Genomic DNA, 18,609 nt, shown 5'->3' on the forward strand with positions numbered 1-18,609 from the left:
ATTACAAAAACACTGAGAAAGCTTTAAAATTCTGAACCTTTGTTTCAGGGTTAAACTAAGGTAACCCTTACTAATAAGAAATCGGTAGTAAATAGGGAAGTAAAGGACATAAGTTAACCGACTAAAATGTCTATTAAAAGTGGTTCTATTAAGTAATTGAAATAAATATGGCAGCAGTCGGACTCGCGCACGGAGGGTTCCGCACCATTATTTATAAACTCCCAAAATAATTATTTAATTCTTGTTTCAGTATTTGTTGTTATAGCGGCAAAAACAATACATCATCTGTGAAAATTTCAGCTCTCTAACTATCACGGTTCATAAGATACAGCGTGGTGACAGACGGACGGACGGGCGGACGGACGTTCAGAGGAGCGAAAACAATAGGGTCCCGTTTTACCCATTGGGTACGGAACCCTAAAAACTGAGAAAGCTTTAAAATTTTGAACCTTTATTTCAAGGTTAAACACTCTTGCTAATAAGAAATCGGTAGTAAATAAGGAAGCAAACGAAATAAAGGGCTGAAGTCAACCGACTATAATGTCTTCTAAAATTAGCTCCATTAAGTAACTGAAATAAATACGGCTGCTCCAATAAAATAATTGAATTTCAAACACAAATATAAAGTAACTGGCCTATAATGAACATTAAACATATATTCATAAAGTTATAACTAAAGCTAGTATATAAACTTTTTGTACCACAAAATAGTTCACCAACATTTCTTATAGTTTGTCTGTCTGTTTCCCAGCTAAACGTGGTGAACAGATAAAAGCGGATCGTTTTGCAATTCCGCGCGGTAGGTAAGTTTCGCAATCACTTTTCTTTATGCAAATATGTGCAGTGTATTTAACTGTCATTTGTTTTGTCTTGTGTGAAGAAAGCTTAGTGACTTGTGAGTAAGTAAGAATAAAGATTATGCTTAGTCGAGTTCCTAGTGTTCCAAGTCATCAGTAAAATTACCACTGTCTATGTAATTTTACTGAATCTTTCCGGAAGAATCACAGTTTTCTTTCTTCGTCGAGAAGTATGTATTTTCATGGGTATGTGTACGTCAGTAGAGCCTTAAAGAGAAAACTTTTAAATGCGAAATATATAACAGAACATCGGATTACATTTCAATTATAATAACTTTCAAAGTTTAACAAGGGCATAAAAAATACTTATACTTTAAAGCGTAACCGCGAACGATAAGATCACGTCCTTATATCGAACGTATCTTACACAAAACCACTTCATATTCGAATTCATCACTACCAGTGGACGAATAAACCTTAAAAGAGAAACAAATTAATGAACTCAGTTCACTGCAAAAGCTTCTCTAAATATTTATTTCTTAAGATATCTTTGTTTGCATCTATATTTGTATCATGCGTAAGTTTCTTAAATCAATACCCACTCTTAGATCTTATTGCAAGTCCATTTATTTGTGCCCAACACAACTGCCGGAACCGAAACTGGCAACACACACAATTTATACAGAACTGCTCTAATTTCGAAAACTTCTAAATTAATACGCTCACTATTTCGGAATACTGGTAGGCAAAGTACTAACTGGATAAACGATTCGACATGTTAGGAAATAACCATTAAATATGAGTGGGACTTTCAATTTCATTACGGATGTCAATCAAAATCATTCCTGTTTTTAACCGACTTCCCAAAAATAAGGAGGTTCCTAATAATATGTTCATAGACAAGGGAAATTCACACGTGTCCGTGATTTTTTATGATCCGATACCGATACCTATAACCCAAGCTGTAATATCAAATACTTATATTTAGTTGTTACTTTTTTTTCTTTTCTAAAACTCTATTGGATATACATATAAATTCTGGCCATTAATCTGACGATATAAATCTCAAATATGCAGCAAGCTAATTTACAACACAATCATTACCGAACCGAAAACAATTAACAATAAATGGATCAATAAAGCAAGCTCGTTGCGTATGCGCACAAATTGGTCACGATTCCAGTGTCCGAACAAAAACTAGGCGTTATCTGTTATCAGTCGCTCGCTACACCAGTTATGTCGTTAAGGTAGTTATTAATACAACCATGAAATCAGATATTAATGGAGTTGGTAATTGGGCACAAGGGGTTACAAAGGGTACAAAGGGTTGCCCGGGTAACTGGGTTGAGGAGCTCAGATAGGGCAGTCGCTCCTTGTAAAACACTGGTACTCAGCCGCATCCGGTTAGACTGGAAGCCGACCCCAACTTATGTAGTTGGGACCTTTTCCCAGGCTCGAGAGATGTTGGTAATTTCAATAAATTTAGATTTCAATTTGATTTTGATTATAATCACGCCTAGAGAAATTGGAAAAAATTAAGTTAGGTACATTGGCAAAAAGCTGTTATTTTATATTGCAAATAACCACTCATTTATTTATTTTTATAAATAATAATTGTAGACCGATCAAACAAAAATGCAAGTTGTAGAAACATATGTTTCTAAAAGATACACACCCATATACATTCTCTAAATTATTAATAGCAGATAAAAACGATTATATAATATTGTAACAAGCAAAGAAAAAAATTGCAAATCGTGCTCTATCGAGAAACATAAAAGATAGATCATATGTTCAACTAATGTACTATCTTATGTATATCTAAGGACATATATGAGTGTTTGACTGACGTTTCTATATACGGTTATCTATTTGAATGGACAATCAATAACTTTTTGTAACTCAATGTAGACTAATGAAATGGACAGTGCGAATACGGCTTTGACGCTTACATTATTGAGCAACATATAAATTGATATTGAATGCTCTTTCTGTCCACGTGTTAGCCAGTAAGCTGAAGGACATAATTTATAAAAAAGGCTATTTTTATAAACAAAAAAAAACTTTTTAAAACAAATTACAGACAATAATTTTTCGATAAACCGAAGAACCCGCAAGCTCCATACTCGTAGATGTCGATGTCGATCTCAATATAATAAAACTGGCAGGTTAACAATACGTTTTACACATGTCATGTAGAGTGACTGACTACAACAAAGTTTCATTTCACCCATCTAGATTTTTATCTCAAACTAAAAATCACTTATTCAAACTTGGCAAATAAACGGCACATTTTGAAGGTCAAAATTTACAAAAGACAGAACCCAAAACGCCCACTTTTCACTGTCTACGTACTTATCTACGTACATACATTATTGTCATACCTATCTCCTCGATAATGAAATGACGTCAATTGTCTCACAAGCTCATTGAAAGTAGCAGCCCACTGGTTATGACAATCTTGTAATTTAATATATATCCTGAGGCTCTTTTTGTACAGTCAACGTCAGGTCAGTGGTAACAGTTCTATAGGAAAATCGTACTTATCACTATTGAGTTAAGGTGCATGACAGTTACCACTGATGTGCAGTCTACCGTACATAATTATAAAATGTAATCCGATAACTTGAAAGTGACGCAATGTAAGGCTAATTGTTACAAATTGCTGGGACGAGGGTTATACAATTGACTGGGCGTTTTTTTTTGCTGATATAACTTGAATTAAAACTAGTGGTAACTAGGCGTATTGCAAATTTTAGTAATCTGACAAAGTACATGATATGATCGTAATTAAATTCCATATTAATATATTATCATATATAATTACAATGAAAGGCATTAAAAATGCTCTTAAAACTTTTATATTTGTCTTTAAATTTTTATGTCCCATCACTCTAGTTTTTGTCAAAATTACATAAACCAGTCTAGTTGGGACTTTCGATTTGTGTAGCCTAGGCGAGCTATATACACGTACTGTATATATAGCGCCACCTAGTTGTGTTAAATAGGAAGCACTAGCGAATATTGTTTTTAAACATTGTAGATAGTTCTTTTAAGTGCCGACAGTCGCCGTTTTTAAGAGCTCCTTCACACTCTCTCTCTATGATATTACCAAAAGTGTGCGCTGCTTACAAGTAACTGCGGAGGTTATTGCGCCACTTCTTCCCAGCAAAAACACATAGGAAGTGGTGAAGGGCGGGCGTTTTGGGGGCTGTCTTTTGTTTTTGACGTTCGTAAAGTGCTGATTTATCAGCCGAATTTAAATAAACGATTTTGAGTGATTTTGAACAGCATTATTTCTGAGCTGATCATCCGCTCAGTTACAGATACGTACGGGTGACTTTGTGAGGTTTTTTAACGTCATTTTTATTTATTTATTTATTTACTGGCAGTTGTCAATTTTGTGCGTTTCGTACGGTACCTGGCGATGTTAATTTTTCTGTTCGTAAAATCTGCTTATGTGAAAAGGCCGTCGTTATTTCGTTATTAACTGTCAGTTTATTTTCATAAGTTACTGGTCGGTATAGTTTAGACAGATATTCTGTTTTTTTCGGTATTTTGCGTATGCAATTCTCTGTGTATATGAAGCTCTACTAATAATTTAGTTATTATAGTTTAGTTTATATTTATGTTCTCTTTTAAATGGGCAGAATCCAATTTTTAATTAGTTTAGCTATGCCAGTATTTATGTGTGTTATGTATTTCTGACTGTCCTTTACGACTACTGAAACGATCTAAATGAAATGTACATAATAGTGTAGGCTCTAAATACATATATGACATGTGTCATTTTTCATCCGGGGGCCCGATTCTCCTAAGTTAATAATGTCAAAATCGAATAGAAATCGAATCGCAATATGATCGCAATAGGAGTTTTAACCATATCGGGCATTCTGCTACTAATAAAAGACCAATCGTATTCGATTGACATTTGATTGGTGTGCGATTGGTGTGCTATTTTGGTGATTTTAGTCTATACGGTAGTTTGCTGTATAATCATTTTGTAATCGTAAATCATTTGCAGACAAAATGATTCATTATTGAATGACACAAAAGGATAAAAACGTTTATTTCACAGAAAAAATAGCGGAATGCCACATACGCTTCAATCGTAATCGAGTCGGGATTGGATCTCAGTCGAATCGAGTCGAACGTGAATCGAATGGCGCTTAAGTAAAATTAGGAGAATCGGGCCCCGGGAAGTAGTTTCCTCGGGAGGTGGGTGGAACCGCAGGAAAGGAATAGTATGACAGTAAAACTAATAATGACTTATTAATATTTATTATATAATACATAACTAATATCTTAATAAGTATGACACACTTCACGCCTTCTTAGGTTTGCTCTTCTCAAATGTCTGGCCTTCGTAGAAGTTTTCACTGAAACACAAGAAAAATAAGATATAGTATTTATAAATAGATATAGATATGGCTATTTCTTGCACTGCTTTGACTTTCTCGAGACGTTTTTTGGGAATTTTGTTAAAGTTTTTTTTTTTATTAAACCAACACTTTAACATAATCACAGAACAGAAAAGTATAATATTATAGATTCTGAATTTTTTTATTTTTATTTTCTTATAATTTCCATTTAACTTTCAAATGTTTCAACATTGTTTCTGTATTAATTCGTTTTAGCCAGTTACCAGCCAACTGGCTGACACTACTAAAAACAGTTTCTTCAAAATCCTTACCATCCTTGCACTTTCTCAGGGTCATCACACATGAAGGTATCCTCATTGTAGACCTTGCCCAATGGGCAGAGTCCCTTCTGGGGCTGCACGCCGTTGCGGCAGATGTAGAACTTCTGGCAGTCTTCGGGGTGGGGGAAGGTAGGGTGGGGGAGGGCGCGACCGTTGGGGCCCATCACCTCGCCGTCGGGGCAAGAGAAGCCGTCGTCAAGTAAATCTGGAAGATAACGTAAGGGTTTTGATATGCTACATCATGTACGGAGTATTACAATAAATAGCCGCCTTTTTAAATTAATGTAAATAAACTACCCGTTTCGTGTAATTTTCTTTTGTCATTGGCTTTGATTTTCAAAGACTATTTGTTGAAGAAACAGCAGTGGCCATGAGTAAACTATATTCGCATTTTCATTCACGTGTATCAAAAAATACCAAGTGGAAAGAAGAAGGAACTCAACAGCATTCATATCAAAATTCCTCAAGTGGATATATGAACTTCATAAACCAGCTTACGAGCATTCACAAAATAAGAAGTAGCCTTGATAAATAAATTAAGAGTTCTCATCGTAATTGTCGTCATCTCTGTATTCCTTTTCATAGATATAGCAACCTATCTCTACGATACAATTTGCAGAGTATCTTAGAGACTACTAACCCTTGGTGATATGGTCACACTGCCTGTTGACAGACTCCTTCCAGTCGCAGTTGGAGGTCTCCTCGTCGAAGTACAGGCCGGGGGGGCACGGCATCTCATTGGGGGTACCGTCCGAGCAGTAGTAGAACTTGTCGCAAGCCTGTAAGAATGGGGCACTTTATGAATTGCGGTTTGAACTCTATTGTCTATTGGGTAAGGTTGACGATCGTTTGGAACAAATCCTGAAGAGTGTAAATGTTATTTTATTTGATTATTTAATTATAGACACATATATGATACTGACGTTAAAGCCTTTTCATATGGGACTTATAGCATCATATGACCTAGTGATTAACATTTCACGTCTTAAAATGTGCTTAGCAGATTACTTCATCTATATGTACCTAAGTGCATATTGTAAATCATCGAAATGCGAACAGAAATCAATTGAAATACCCTTCACAAAATAAGGTTAAACTACAACTAATTCTCAATAAAATATGACATTACAACATAAATCAAACAAGATGCAACTCCGAACTATATTTCCGTTCACTGCCCTTTACCGTTGCGTTCCGTTCGACGCTAGCGGAGGGCATGAACAGTCGACCACTAGTTACAAATACTGGTTGGTTACACAACATACCTGAGGATCGGGATGTTTGAAATATCCGTTCTGTCTGGGGCAGCCTTTAGTCGGCTTCGGTTCCTCTGTGGAAAAGAAATCCGCATGTAATGGCTGATAGTGATAAATTGGTTGCGTTGAAATGGTAATTGGTATATCGATGAAGTGCTAATTTATTTACATACAGTATTTTTCTTATGAATAGCAAACAAAGATTATTAGGGATTTTTATCAAAGAATATTTAAAAGAAACGCGCCTATTATTGGTTCTAAACCCAAAAGTAAAAACTAATTTTTGAAAAATCTTCTAATCTTATAGATCTTCTTACTAATCCAAGGAATTGTTATCTAAATACGGAGTTTTTTTTAAACTAATGTATACATACTCTTTAATGACGTTTTTTGCATATGTCTATCAAGAGTCATTTCTAATACTAACTTAACCACTTTTCATGATGATAGATACTCACGCAATTCCTTCCTGTCTCCGCAGTCTACATTGGAGGGGATGTCACAGCGTTCCTTGTTGGGGTTCTCATCCGAGAACACCAGACCGTCTGGACATAGCCTCGCTTCTGATACACCTGTGACAAGAAAAAGGAATAAATATTATTTGCTAAGAAAATGGGAAAATATTTACTGTCTATACTACTGTCCCGTAGAGGCAAAGTTTGAGATTTAAGATGAAATACATGAAAAAAATTGCCCACTGTAGTAGACACAATCATAATTTAATTTTGACGGCCCAATGTTTTTAATTAATTGCTGTAACTTATAACACAATAACTTAAGCACTTATTATAGAGTTATATTATTTTTAAGAGATGAAAACATTTAAAATCACGTAAAAGCTTTCACTTTGCGCAATTTCTTTTCTACCAAGCGTATTTAATGTGAATCTTAATTCGCCGTAAAATGTTAAAATAATAGAAATCTCGTTAAAATTCCCGCTGCATCTCTCTCACATTCAGTTCTACTATATTCCATACAAACTGAGAGAAAACGTATTTTGTATAAATTAGAAAATTCAATTACCTAACAGGTAATGGATGTGTAGCAACCATCTTGAATAAGTATCAACAATTGTAGTTAAAGTACCAATATTTAACAACGTACGTGCAGTAAAAGATGGTCACGATTTTCTTCGTAAACTGTTTACAATCCCGACCATATTAATTGGTCTTGTTTCAACATAAATTCAATAATAAAAGGTCCGATTTATAAATAGATCTGTTGCAAAACTGATGATATTATTACGAAATATTATGTAGTCTAGATAAAAAGTTTCCACTGTCAAGTTTACACGCTTCGTTAATGTGTTCTTAACATATATTTAACGCTTCTCAAAAGCTATTTGTAAATTTTCTCTGATAAACAACATATTTTCCTCAGTAGTCATCAGTAAAAAAAACTGGGATTGCTTCTTATTCTAGAAGCTTCGATTCAACTGCGCGTCTAGAATCGCTATCGAAAAGTAAGACATGAAAAAGCTATTCTGTACATGCGCACATAATTGCTGATATATACATATTTTGGGCAATAACGTGCAAGAAGTTTTATTACCCAGTTATGGTCGCCTTCGTAACATTTCGCTATTTAATAATGAGGAAATATTAGGAATTTTTACACTCTACTTGCTTTAATAATGAGAGTGGCCGAATGTTGGCAAAAAATACCAGCAGTCACGACAATCTGTGTAGTAATGTCACATTTTGTGTACACAGTTATTGAATTTGTAGTAACCATGTGAAATGGCGAATGGTGGTCTGTTTGAGAGGAGGCCTGTGCTCAGCATTGGGACGATAAAAAGGCTGATGATGATGTGAAATGGTGGGAACATAGATTATTTTTTGTTCACGGAATAAACAACTTAGCCGGTTTTCGTATGTTATGTTTTGGATAACATTTAATATCGGTAGAAAGTTTTATAGCTGTTGATATATTTTATTACGCAGATATAAATACTTTCCGAGTAAGATTTATTTATGGTCAAACCGGTTATCATTCTATTTTTAAACTTGAATGGCAATAAATTAGAACATGAATGTTGCCTTAAAAGAAATGGCTGACGTTTGTTTGTTTTGAGATTGAGTCACTGATAAAATGCTGTGAATTTAGAAGGGACATTTAAAAGAGAGTCCGCTTGTTAGTGACTTTATGTTGATATTATAAAATTAACCAACAGAATTTTTTATACGTAGGTACATACCTATATTAAAAATACTTGCATATCAAACGTATAATCTATATAGACTTTATCTTAACACAAAACTCGTAAAAATCAACAAACAAACTATTAAATAAAATACCTACATTAAGTGCAACCCGGAATTATTAAATTAAGGTTGTTCAATGCAAACCTCTCCTGCATCCTTACGTCATTAGATAGTACTATTATACATTGCACAATTGCATATGTGACCTTTTGTACTGACCTTTGCTGCATTTGTAGTAAAGGTCACACTGGTAGGGATCCGGGTAGAAGCCGCTCTTTTCAGGACAGTCAAACTCTTGTGCTGAAACTGAAATTGAAAGGTTAATTAGCTATAATAATAATATTCGTCTAAAAAAAGGGTGGGTACATTACGTCTTAAATAACTTATTTTTTGTAAGATATTATGAACGATTGAGAATTGGGTAATGGACCAGTCAAAAAAGAGCAAGAAAACCTGCATATAAACAAAAGACAGCTGAAAAATCCTCCAACCGCCAAAATAATTCAAATTTCGAACGGAAGCATTCCTTAAACCTAGCTATATAATAAAATCGAAGTTCACAATAGTGAACCAGCGATACTTACCAAACAACAAGTAACCTAACGCCTAGTCGAAGGCCGCTCAGTTTGAACCAAATCTAGTAACCGAGTGAGTTATTACTACAGTTCAAGTAGAAACACGTGGTAATTGTATGTATGTTATTGAGTATTGTAAATTATATTTCTCTTAAACACCGTAACATGTAAAATATTAGAAACTAGATGATTCCGTAATTGATATGTGACTAGCAACCACTTTAAGAAGCAACACTGAGATCTTCCAAAAATGAGAAGGTTCTCAATTCGGATGTTAATATTTTTTTCAGTGGAGTACCAAATATTGTTGCTGTACTTTACAAGGAATAATGGAAAAATTTTATTACACATGTCTGTGCAATTAGATAGAAAAAAGATGATACAAATATTTATGAGTCGAAAGGAAAGCCGGTAGCAGCATGATTACGACTGGAAACTATAAGAGAAACGGGTAATGGCCATCTCATGAACATACGGAAGGAAGATGATATCAGACTTAAATACAATCAACAATAGTGCGTATCCATAATATACATAAGTCTACTAAACATTACCCGTCTTACCACAAAAACTTTTAAACGTCAGTTTAAGACTTGTCTAAAAAAATGTCAAATTATGACGATGACATATGGTTCATTTTGCAGCCAAAATTTTTTTAGACAAGTGTAAAACAGGGGTTAAAGTTTTTGTAGTAAGGCCATACTTCTTCAGGAGAGACCCTCAAATTGCAAAAAAATACAAAAAATCTGACAGATTTTTCACTAGTGGATACCTATCATAAATACAGAAGTAACTTTGCCTCCTGAGTCTTTCACGCCAAAAATATTTCTATAGTTGATATAATACACAGATAGTCAAGAAGAGTATAAGAAAAGACATAAGCAACTTTGGAAGCAGTGCCCTCGGTACGCTGGTAAAACGCTGTTCATCAAGAAAGTTACATGGAGGCAGAATACCCCGTTCAAAAAGACTACTCTTTCAGTACCACATAAACCTTATCAGTACAACTAGAACTAAGTTGCGAACTATCCCAGGCTACACTTCTGAAACAAAGCACAATAGCCCAGACATTGCTCAACGTTCCTTTGTCGCTATCTATTGTATACTCGTATAATTCAGTCTGAACTGGGTGGTATAAAAATGTCTGGCTAGCTTTCGCCGATGACTCTGTCTGTGGGTGTATTGTTTCCTGTGTAATGTCTTTGTGTAGGAGTTGATAGAATATTTTAGTGGTTTTGTGAGATGACAGATATTTGTAACTTCTGTTCTGTGTATGTAGCTCTGTTTCATCCAAGTACCGAGAGAAATAATTTCTGCAGCCAGGTAAAAAAGGAGCATGTTATTATGTCCGTTCTCAGACTCTAGCGTATGAAAAAAAAACAGTTAAGTATTTTTGGCATAAAAGTTCGTCAGACTGACAGACAGTCATTTAATTCGTATCTAAATTATTAGTAAGGATTGTCATTTTACACAAACTCCCACGATATCTCCAGAGCACTCCTAATTTAAAATCTCAATAACATCATCAGTTTCATTATAACACAAAAACTAGACCACTTTAAATTACCTGCATCGAAAACTTTGGCCAGTCTTTAATGTCCTAGACGGACCTTGGACAAAATTGCTGTGGTAATGAGAAAATTGTACGTAACCAACATAAGGTGAACCCGCTTAGAGAACTACTTACATAGAAGAGCGGGTTAAGATATAGTGGGCATGTTACCGTATGCACAAAGCTTCTATTGCATTCTAGAAGTTGTTGACCCCGGCAATTGTCAACTACCTTTAGTTAAGGTTTGAAGTGACAGATATGTTCGCCTTGTCATTTGGCAATCAATCTAGTTATTGCATCATTTACTTGATCAGTATCGAAGTGAGAGTAGAAAGTGCTTAAAAGTAAAGTGTAAGTGGTAAATTTACACTGATTAAGTCTTGTTACATGGTATAATTTTTGGGGTTTGTTATATATGAATAGCGTTCAGTAAAAGTTTGGCAGATCATAAAAAAAAAACCTGTAGGTAGTCCGTCTTACTTTCAATTCTTAATATGTTTTATATATTGGCGACCCGCCCCGGCTTAGAACGGAGATAAAATTGAAACCCTCTTGAACCTGTCTATCGATGAAAATTGTTCAGTGGTTTTGAGTTAATCGCGACAAGACAGAGTGCTTTGTTTTATAACACGTGTAAGTGGACCAATTCAGCACTTTATTACAGCTGTCACTATTACCAAACTCAAAAACATTTCGAAATTAGGCTACAGACATACATTTTAGGCTGTACAACTGACATGTCATACTTTTAAAGCAAAGTTATTAATAAATTACAGAACCTAAATTGTAACATGCGTAGGCAGTATTTATTTGATTTCTTATTTATTTGTATCACGAAATTTGAATGAGTTTATTCAGTTCATTTTGAAGATCTGTCAGTCATTGGAATATAAACTTTTATGCTGTCCTTCTGTGGTATAAAATAAACATTCAACAAGAAAGACATTACGGGTACATGAAGTAATTCTATGAAGATGCAAGTAAAGAAAATGTATGGATAAAAACATGGAATTTAATAATTCAATAAATAACAAAAAAGCTACATAAGATTACCTATATATACTACATAGCGTACTAGCGTCATCTTCGTGTAATTTAAGTACCTATAATTTAATTACTGGCCTTGTTTACCAAAAGAGAGATGAAACCAAATTATTTTTAGCATTGACCTTCAATACGCTTACTTCTTTTACTCAGGAACACCGGATAATTGCGGACACCGGAATTTTAAGGTTGTACCGGTTATCATTTTAAACAAACATGGCCAAAAGGCTTCGAGGTCTGATCACGTTCAGATCGACTGACTGTATCGCTGTTTATATGTAGTAAGAAGTAGAAAATACTAAGACGATTAGTTTATATTATTATTTTTTCGATTTAGACTATAGCGGAGCTTTTACATCTTTATTTTAGACAGAGGCCGGCTTCCAATCTAGCTAAATAAATACTTCTACTACAACCTAAAAATACTCCTTGGTAAGACTGGTTGTCAGACTTTCGGGCTTCTCTGACTACCAGCAACGGTTGACAATGATGTAGGTATAAATTATGAAAATAGATAAAGCATCCATATAAAAATCTGATTCTATTACCCAATCAGAGCTATTTTACATTACCTCCAAAGAATCAATTCCCCAAAAAAGTAAAGCAGTACTTAACAAAATTACCAATCAATGAAGGCGTTCGTGACGAATGTTTCGAAAAGCCTTAAGTTGCCATGCCCTTGCAACACGTGTGCTAGGTCCATAGACAGTAGAGCAACGCCAATTGAGGTGAAAGGAGGACGAACATGCACTACATCGATTTATAAACGTTAATGCGTAACGTTTGAACTAAAATGTAACATTAAGTATACCTAGTACTTCTAAAAGAATATAAACTGTAACCAACTAGAGTTATATTTGGCCACTTTTATCTAGATTTTGCTTATAAAGCTAAAGATTTTATCTATTTGAACGCGATTATTTAAGGAGCTACTGGCCCAATTTGAGAAAACTTTTCAGTGTCAGGTAGCTCATTAAGCGGTGGGTAACCTATTAATTTATAATAGTAATTTTAATAATGAAGTATATTGTTTCTTAGTTAATTAAAGAATTATAGATTTACGAAATTAGAAATTAATTACAAATCAAGGCACACTTAAACGAAATCAGTAGACATAATGAATTTACCTTGCATCAGAGTACCAATTAGTAAATATAATGAGAATCGGAAAACAATATATAAGCCGTTTTACAATGTAATAAGAGTAATTAAATATTGAAGGAATTTTAATAGTTCCTCTTTTATGTAATTGGTTTTCAATTATATAATTTAGAAGGGCGCATGAAAATAAGGATATCCGAGTGTTAACGCAAAGCTTGCTTAATATGCAGACAGGTAGCTAGGTAATATGTTTTACTGTTGCTTAAGTTAACATAACTATAGCTTAGCATATCGATCAGAACGTTGGGCCACAGAAGAAATGAATGGGAGTCTATTGGGAGTATGGGAGAGGCGTAAGCCAGACAGGTATGGAAGAAGAAGACATGCTGGGCTAACCTTAAATAAAAAATTGGTATAGGGGCAAGAGAATGGGAGAATGGGATAGGAGAGACTGGGTTGAGGGGTCAGATAGGCAGTCGCTTCTTGTAAAGCACTGGTACTCAGCTACATCCAGTTAGACTGGAAGCCGACCCCAACATAGTTGGGAAAAGGGCTCGGAGGATGAGGATGATGAAATTCGTAGAACATCAAACTGACTCTAAATTTCTGTGTATGGGTTTTTAAGTGCAACACCAAAATCTTGAAAAATTACAGTTATTAGGACACGATAATATAGAAGACTAACGTACATATCTACGAGAATATCTTAGCATGTTTTGAACTATTTTCGTAATTTAATAACAGAAAACATTTTCCTGTTACCCAAAAAACTGCTACTACCTAGTAACATACTAATATATCTAACGCCGACCTAGATAGTACTTAATTGTCAATAATATGCACAATACATTTCTATTGAACCAGTAATTGTACTAGGAAACCTAAATACGTAACAAAATGACTAATAAACAAGAGTTCTAGTTTCACACAACTATTGCAAGACTTTGACAAGCCTTTAGATGACGTCATTCTAATAATAATAACATGTAGATAAGTTTCGTGTCACATTAAAGTTGTCTCAAAAGGTCTTCAGCGTGTCGGCTTCGGCCCCACGTTTGCCTGCCAAAAATCCTTGACTCTGTCGTCCAGAGGTCTGGAAGACACATGTAGACAGTAGTAAATAATTTAAATAAAGTTTTTCTTTTTAATATACAAATTATAAAAGATTCCGACGAGTTGAGAACCTTCTCCTTTTTTTTAAGTCATTTAAAAATACCCGTGCAACTTAAAATGTCCTGACATGTAAATCTGTGCAAAGGATAATTGACATGAATAATACTTATCCTTAAATAATTACAACAAACACAATGAAAGTTCACACCTATGGGCATTGGGCAATGACCGCTACAATTAACGGTACAACACTATATGCCTTGATATTCCAAGTACCTATTCCAATTGTACCAAAAATGGTTACCCGACATGACCCAATAATGCATATTATTATGCATGCAGTGTCAACTTACGGCCGATCCCAATATTCAATCTATGTCGCTGACTGAAGATAGAATGTTGACACTAGCCCCACACAAGTAATGTCAATCTCCTATCTGTAGTAAGCAAAACAGTACATAGGTAGAATATTGGAACCGTTAGACAGATAAGGCACATTGACCACTTCTATATTTAAAACTTAATTGAATTTAGAACAAAAAGTGGCCAGATAATCTGATGTGAACTGTCACAAATATAATAAAGTATAGCCAATTGATTGATTCAATTATTCTACTTTTGTAGTGCAGTTCCGATTGAGTCATAGCGGCTTACGAAATGACTATAATAGGTACCTTATACTATTCATTGAATATTGGTATACCTACATTGATTGATTTGAAAAGAGTAGTCACTTTTTGTCAGTCCCGAATACCCCTGTTATTTCTTCAGAATGATATGGAACATTTTATATGCAAAGGTGGTCAAATAAAGCATTTAAAACTTATTAATCAGCAATGTCATTGAACTTTAACAGAATTTTGCGCTTCACTTTTTACAATATTAAAGAAAAAACTCTTGCTTATTAAACAAATTATGAATTCTATAAATATTTAATAAAAAAATCATAAAGTCCACGCTACACAGAAAACTGTAAAGTCTAATCACCCAATTTCTCAATCGAACACACCTAACAATATCGGGTTAACGTACACTTAACTTAATTTAAACTTACAACAATAAACTTAATGGCAAAAAAATATACAACACTTACCTAACGCGCACACAAAACCGACGACAAAGAGTAAACTTTTCATTTTTATGTTTTTATTTAATTTATTTTTTTGAGGTAGAAATTTAAAATTAGAATTAAACTGTTCGTACGTGCGTTTCCTTTCGAAGGTTGCTCTGTATTGCGAGCGGGGACTATTGTGGCCGGCGCAAGCGCAGCTTACTACACCACGCACGACGGTAATGGCTGCGAAGAAAGTGAATGAAAGTTTAAAAAAAAGAACAGAGAATAATGATTTTTGATAGATGGATGGGCGATGTAATTTTAGAAGCATTGTTTTGTATCGTACTTATAGATATAAATCTTTATTTTTTTTTGTTACTTAACATATCATGTTGAGATATGAGTAGTAATTAATCTTCATATAATTTACGGTTGGTTGTCATTACTTTATTAGTTTTGTTATTGAATGTAGAAATTCTATTACATGTTATATTTTGACAGGTTATTAGAAGAGTATCATGTTCGTAATTTATTGCTGACCAAATTATTTGGCTATTGCATGTAGAACTACCAGGTATTGCAACATGTGTGGACATAGCAAGTGTGCCTGTGCTTGGAAATTAAACTCTTCGCAATTAGCTAGAGAGCTAATAATATATAAATAAACGAATATAAATTTAATAAATAAGTAAATAAATCTACACAGAAATAATACCTACTCAAATATCTAAATATAAGATTTTCTACATTTAATTCAATATTATTATTTTTAAAAAGCGCTCTTCGTCCTCTCCTCTAAAAACTAACTTTGCTGTGCCCGACATCGTCCATAATTGTTTCTTTTAATTTTACCCACCAGCCTGTACACATTATGGAATGCAATAAAGTTATTGAGTATTGAGTATAGAGAAGGATATATTTCATTTTCTAGGTAATAAAATATTTAATGTAAAAAAAAAATACTACAGATAATTGTAACTTGATGAATGTTTCACGTTTTATAAAAATAAACTTCAGATTTTGTTTCGGATTCAGATTCTTAGGAGAAGAAAGGTTTTATGATTACGTAACATTTTGAGCATAATTTCGGAAATTGCACTTTAACATCCAAAATAAAAATTATATTATAGAAAGAGTCTACAATTCATACATTCATATTAGTATTTCAAAGTAAATAAATAATTTAACTATATGCCGCACCCTAATTTAGTGCACGGACTCTCATTACAGTGAGTGTATCAAGTCGCCAAGAAAAGTCACGACACTTACTTATAGTTATGCATAAATACATACATAATATATGCATATGTACGTACCACAGAGTAACTAAAGATGACCGGAGATGCCACAAGGAAGGTACCTAGGTCAGGCGTCTTCTTCTAGGTCAAATAGGTACGGTGGATATGACCAAAAGGATCAGTTACAAGTTACCTAATGAGACGTTTGGGTTTTTCGAAACATCTGTCAACGATATTTGGATGGAATCATCAAAATACATATGTATGCTAGAATTCCTCGTCCTCCGCACACCCACATTTTGGCGCACTACTTTCTTAGAAGATTTTCGGTTATGGCACCTCCACTAGTCATTTTGTTCTCTATGGTATAGTCGCATTGTCGAGGTCTAAAGACGGTAGCCTCGAAAATGACCACGTCACGGCCAATTTCATGGAATTAAATGCCGTTTGGGTCATAATGTAATAGTACCATTTATAAGTAACATGCATTTATATGTATGATGGTAGTATCCTGCTTTTGGGTACGGCTGGTACTTCAATTTTATTGGCTGCATAGTTATAGGCATGCTTGGTAGTAAATTTTGAGTCGGTGTCAATTATAAAGGGTTTTCATAAATGGGCTTTTAACACGCGGGGTTACAAAAATAGCATAGGTACATTCCAGACGTGGTTTTCGATAAATTGAAGGCAGTTGTGGTAGATAATTTTGTCCCAAACTGTCTATGGTAATGGTTGGTCTCAATTAAATATGAGTAACTGGTATTGAATTAACTATAATATCACATAGCTAAAGTGTAATAAATTGTTCGCGAATTTCGTCACTGGCATTTTCTAATAAAGGTTTTGTAGTAAATAAATGTGTATGTATTTGTTAACAAAAGACACCCCAAAAATATTCCTAATTTCTTTCAGTGAATAAATAGAAGTATGAAATAAAGTAATCTAAAGTTTAATCGATCCTAAAGCAGGAAATTCAGCATCCATGAAAACAAAACTTAAAGTAAATATTTTTTAAATGCAATGACCGGCAAAAAATAACGTTAATTTTGATTATCTTGTTTTAACATGAAGGTCTCACATATCGTTTAAATATCTCGATTATATCGATAATTGACGATTTTAAACGATACTATTTAAGTCTTCTGTCGCCGTAAAGACTACTCATAAAATAAAGTTCCATGTGCATAAAGTATTAAGTTATCGTTTTTTGTAATTGAGTATATTTATATTAAAGTGAAATATAGTTTAGGCATCTGTTTCGATTCGAAAGAATAAAATACTATGATATTTTGGTTACTCATATTGGTTATTCAGAAAAAGCATTTTTTTCTGAAAAGCCTTTTGTGTGCTATGATAATAACTACTTTACAGAGAACTGTAATGATTTCACAAACATCAAATTTGTGCAATTTTTACCTTTTAAACTAGCTTTTGCAGGGATAAAATGTTAAAGTTACAATACTTTCATTTAAACTATTACCATAGTGAAGAAATATAGTAACTTCTATTAGCATATTAGAGCACTTTCAACCAACTTTCCTTTTGTATCTCTAGCAGAAACAACTGTGGTGACACGACCTTGCAAATTGTTGCAAAAAAATACAAACTTAACGTATTTTTCAAGGTTTTAAAAGTACAGAATGAACATTCTTTCGTAGGCCATTCACTCTTTGAGACCCTTTTATAGGTATTGTAGGTTTGGCTCGCTCATATTTACTTTAAGTTCAAGTGAAATAAATTACGGCGATTAAATAGAAATAGGGATGATTTATATTAGGCCGGGACGTGTCCGTGGCGTGCCGTGTCCGTGGCTCGAACGGGGCATGGACGTGAAACGTTACATACATTTTGTATGTCGAGCGTCGTTTGTGGCCCGGACGGGCCACGGCCGGGCTTTTACTTCATACAAAATGTATGTAACGTTTCACGTGAGTGCCCCGTTCGAGCCACGTACACGGCACGCCCCGGACACG

The 18,609-nt window shown here is 34.3% G+C and overlaps 1 protein-coding gene across 1 annotated transcript; it reads right to left on the reverse strand.

The window, feature by feature from the left end:
- Positions 1-5,062: 5,062 nt before the first annotated feature.
- Positions 5,063-15,568, reverse strand: LOC124643890 (protein obstructor-E-like). Its single transcript, XM_047183018.1, has 7 exons — positions 15,438-15,568; positions 9,179-9,265; positions 7,214-7,327; positions 6,765-6,829; positions 6,140-6,278; positions 5,491-5,704; positions 5,063-5,176 (listed from the first exon to the last, which is right to left on the reverse strand). Exons 1-7 carry the CDS (start codon positions 15,478-15,480, stop codon positions 5,122-5,124), a joined length of 717 nt encoding a protein of 238 aa, XP_047038974.1. The 5' UTR covers positions 15,481-15,568; the 3' UTR covers positions 5,063-5,121.
- Between the last annotated feature and the right edge of the window lie 3,041 nt (positions 15,569-18,609).

The sequence above is a fragment of the Helicoverpa zea genome, chromosome 2 (assembly GCF_022581195.2).
Source record: "Helicoverpa zea isolate HzStark_Cry1AcR chromosome 2, ilHelZeax1.1, whole genome shotgun sequence".
Lineage (NCBI taxonomy): Eukaryota > Metazoa > Arthropoda > Insecta > Lepidoptera > Noctuidae > Helicoverpa > Helicoverpa zea.

What these genes read in the sequence shown, in the direction of transcription:
- LOC124643890 (XM_047183018.1), bottom strand. Translation starts at nt 15,480, where the DNA reads ATGAAAAGTTTACTCTTTGTCGTCGGTTTTGTGTGCGCGTTAG. An exon ending in CGGTTTTGTGTGCGCGTTAG is followed by an intron (nt 9,266 to 15,437) that starts GTAAGTGTTGTA and finishes TTTCAATTTCAG; the next exon opens with TTTCAGCACAAGAGTTTGAC. An exon ending in CGGAGACAGGAAGGAATTGC is followed by an intron (nt 6,830 to 7,213) that starts GTGAGTATCTAT and finishes TCTTTTCCACAG; the next exon opens with AGGAACCGAAGCCGACTAAA.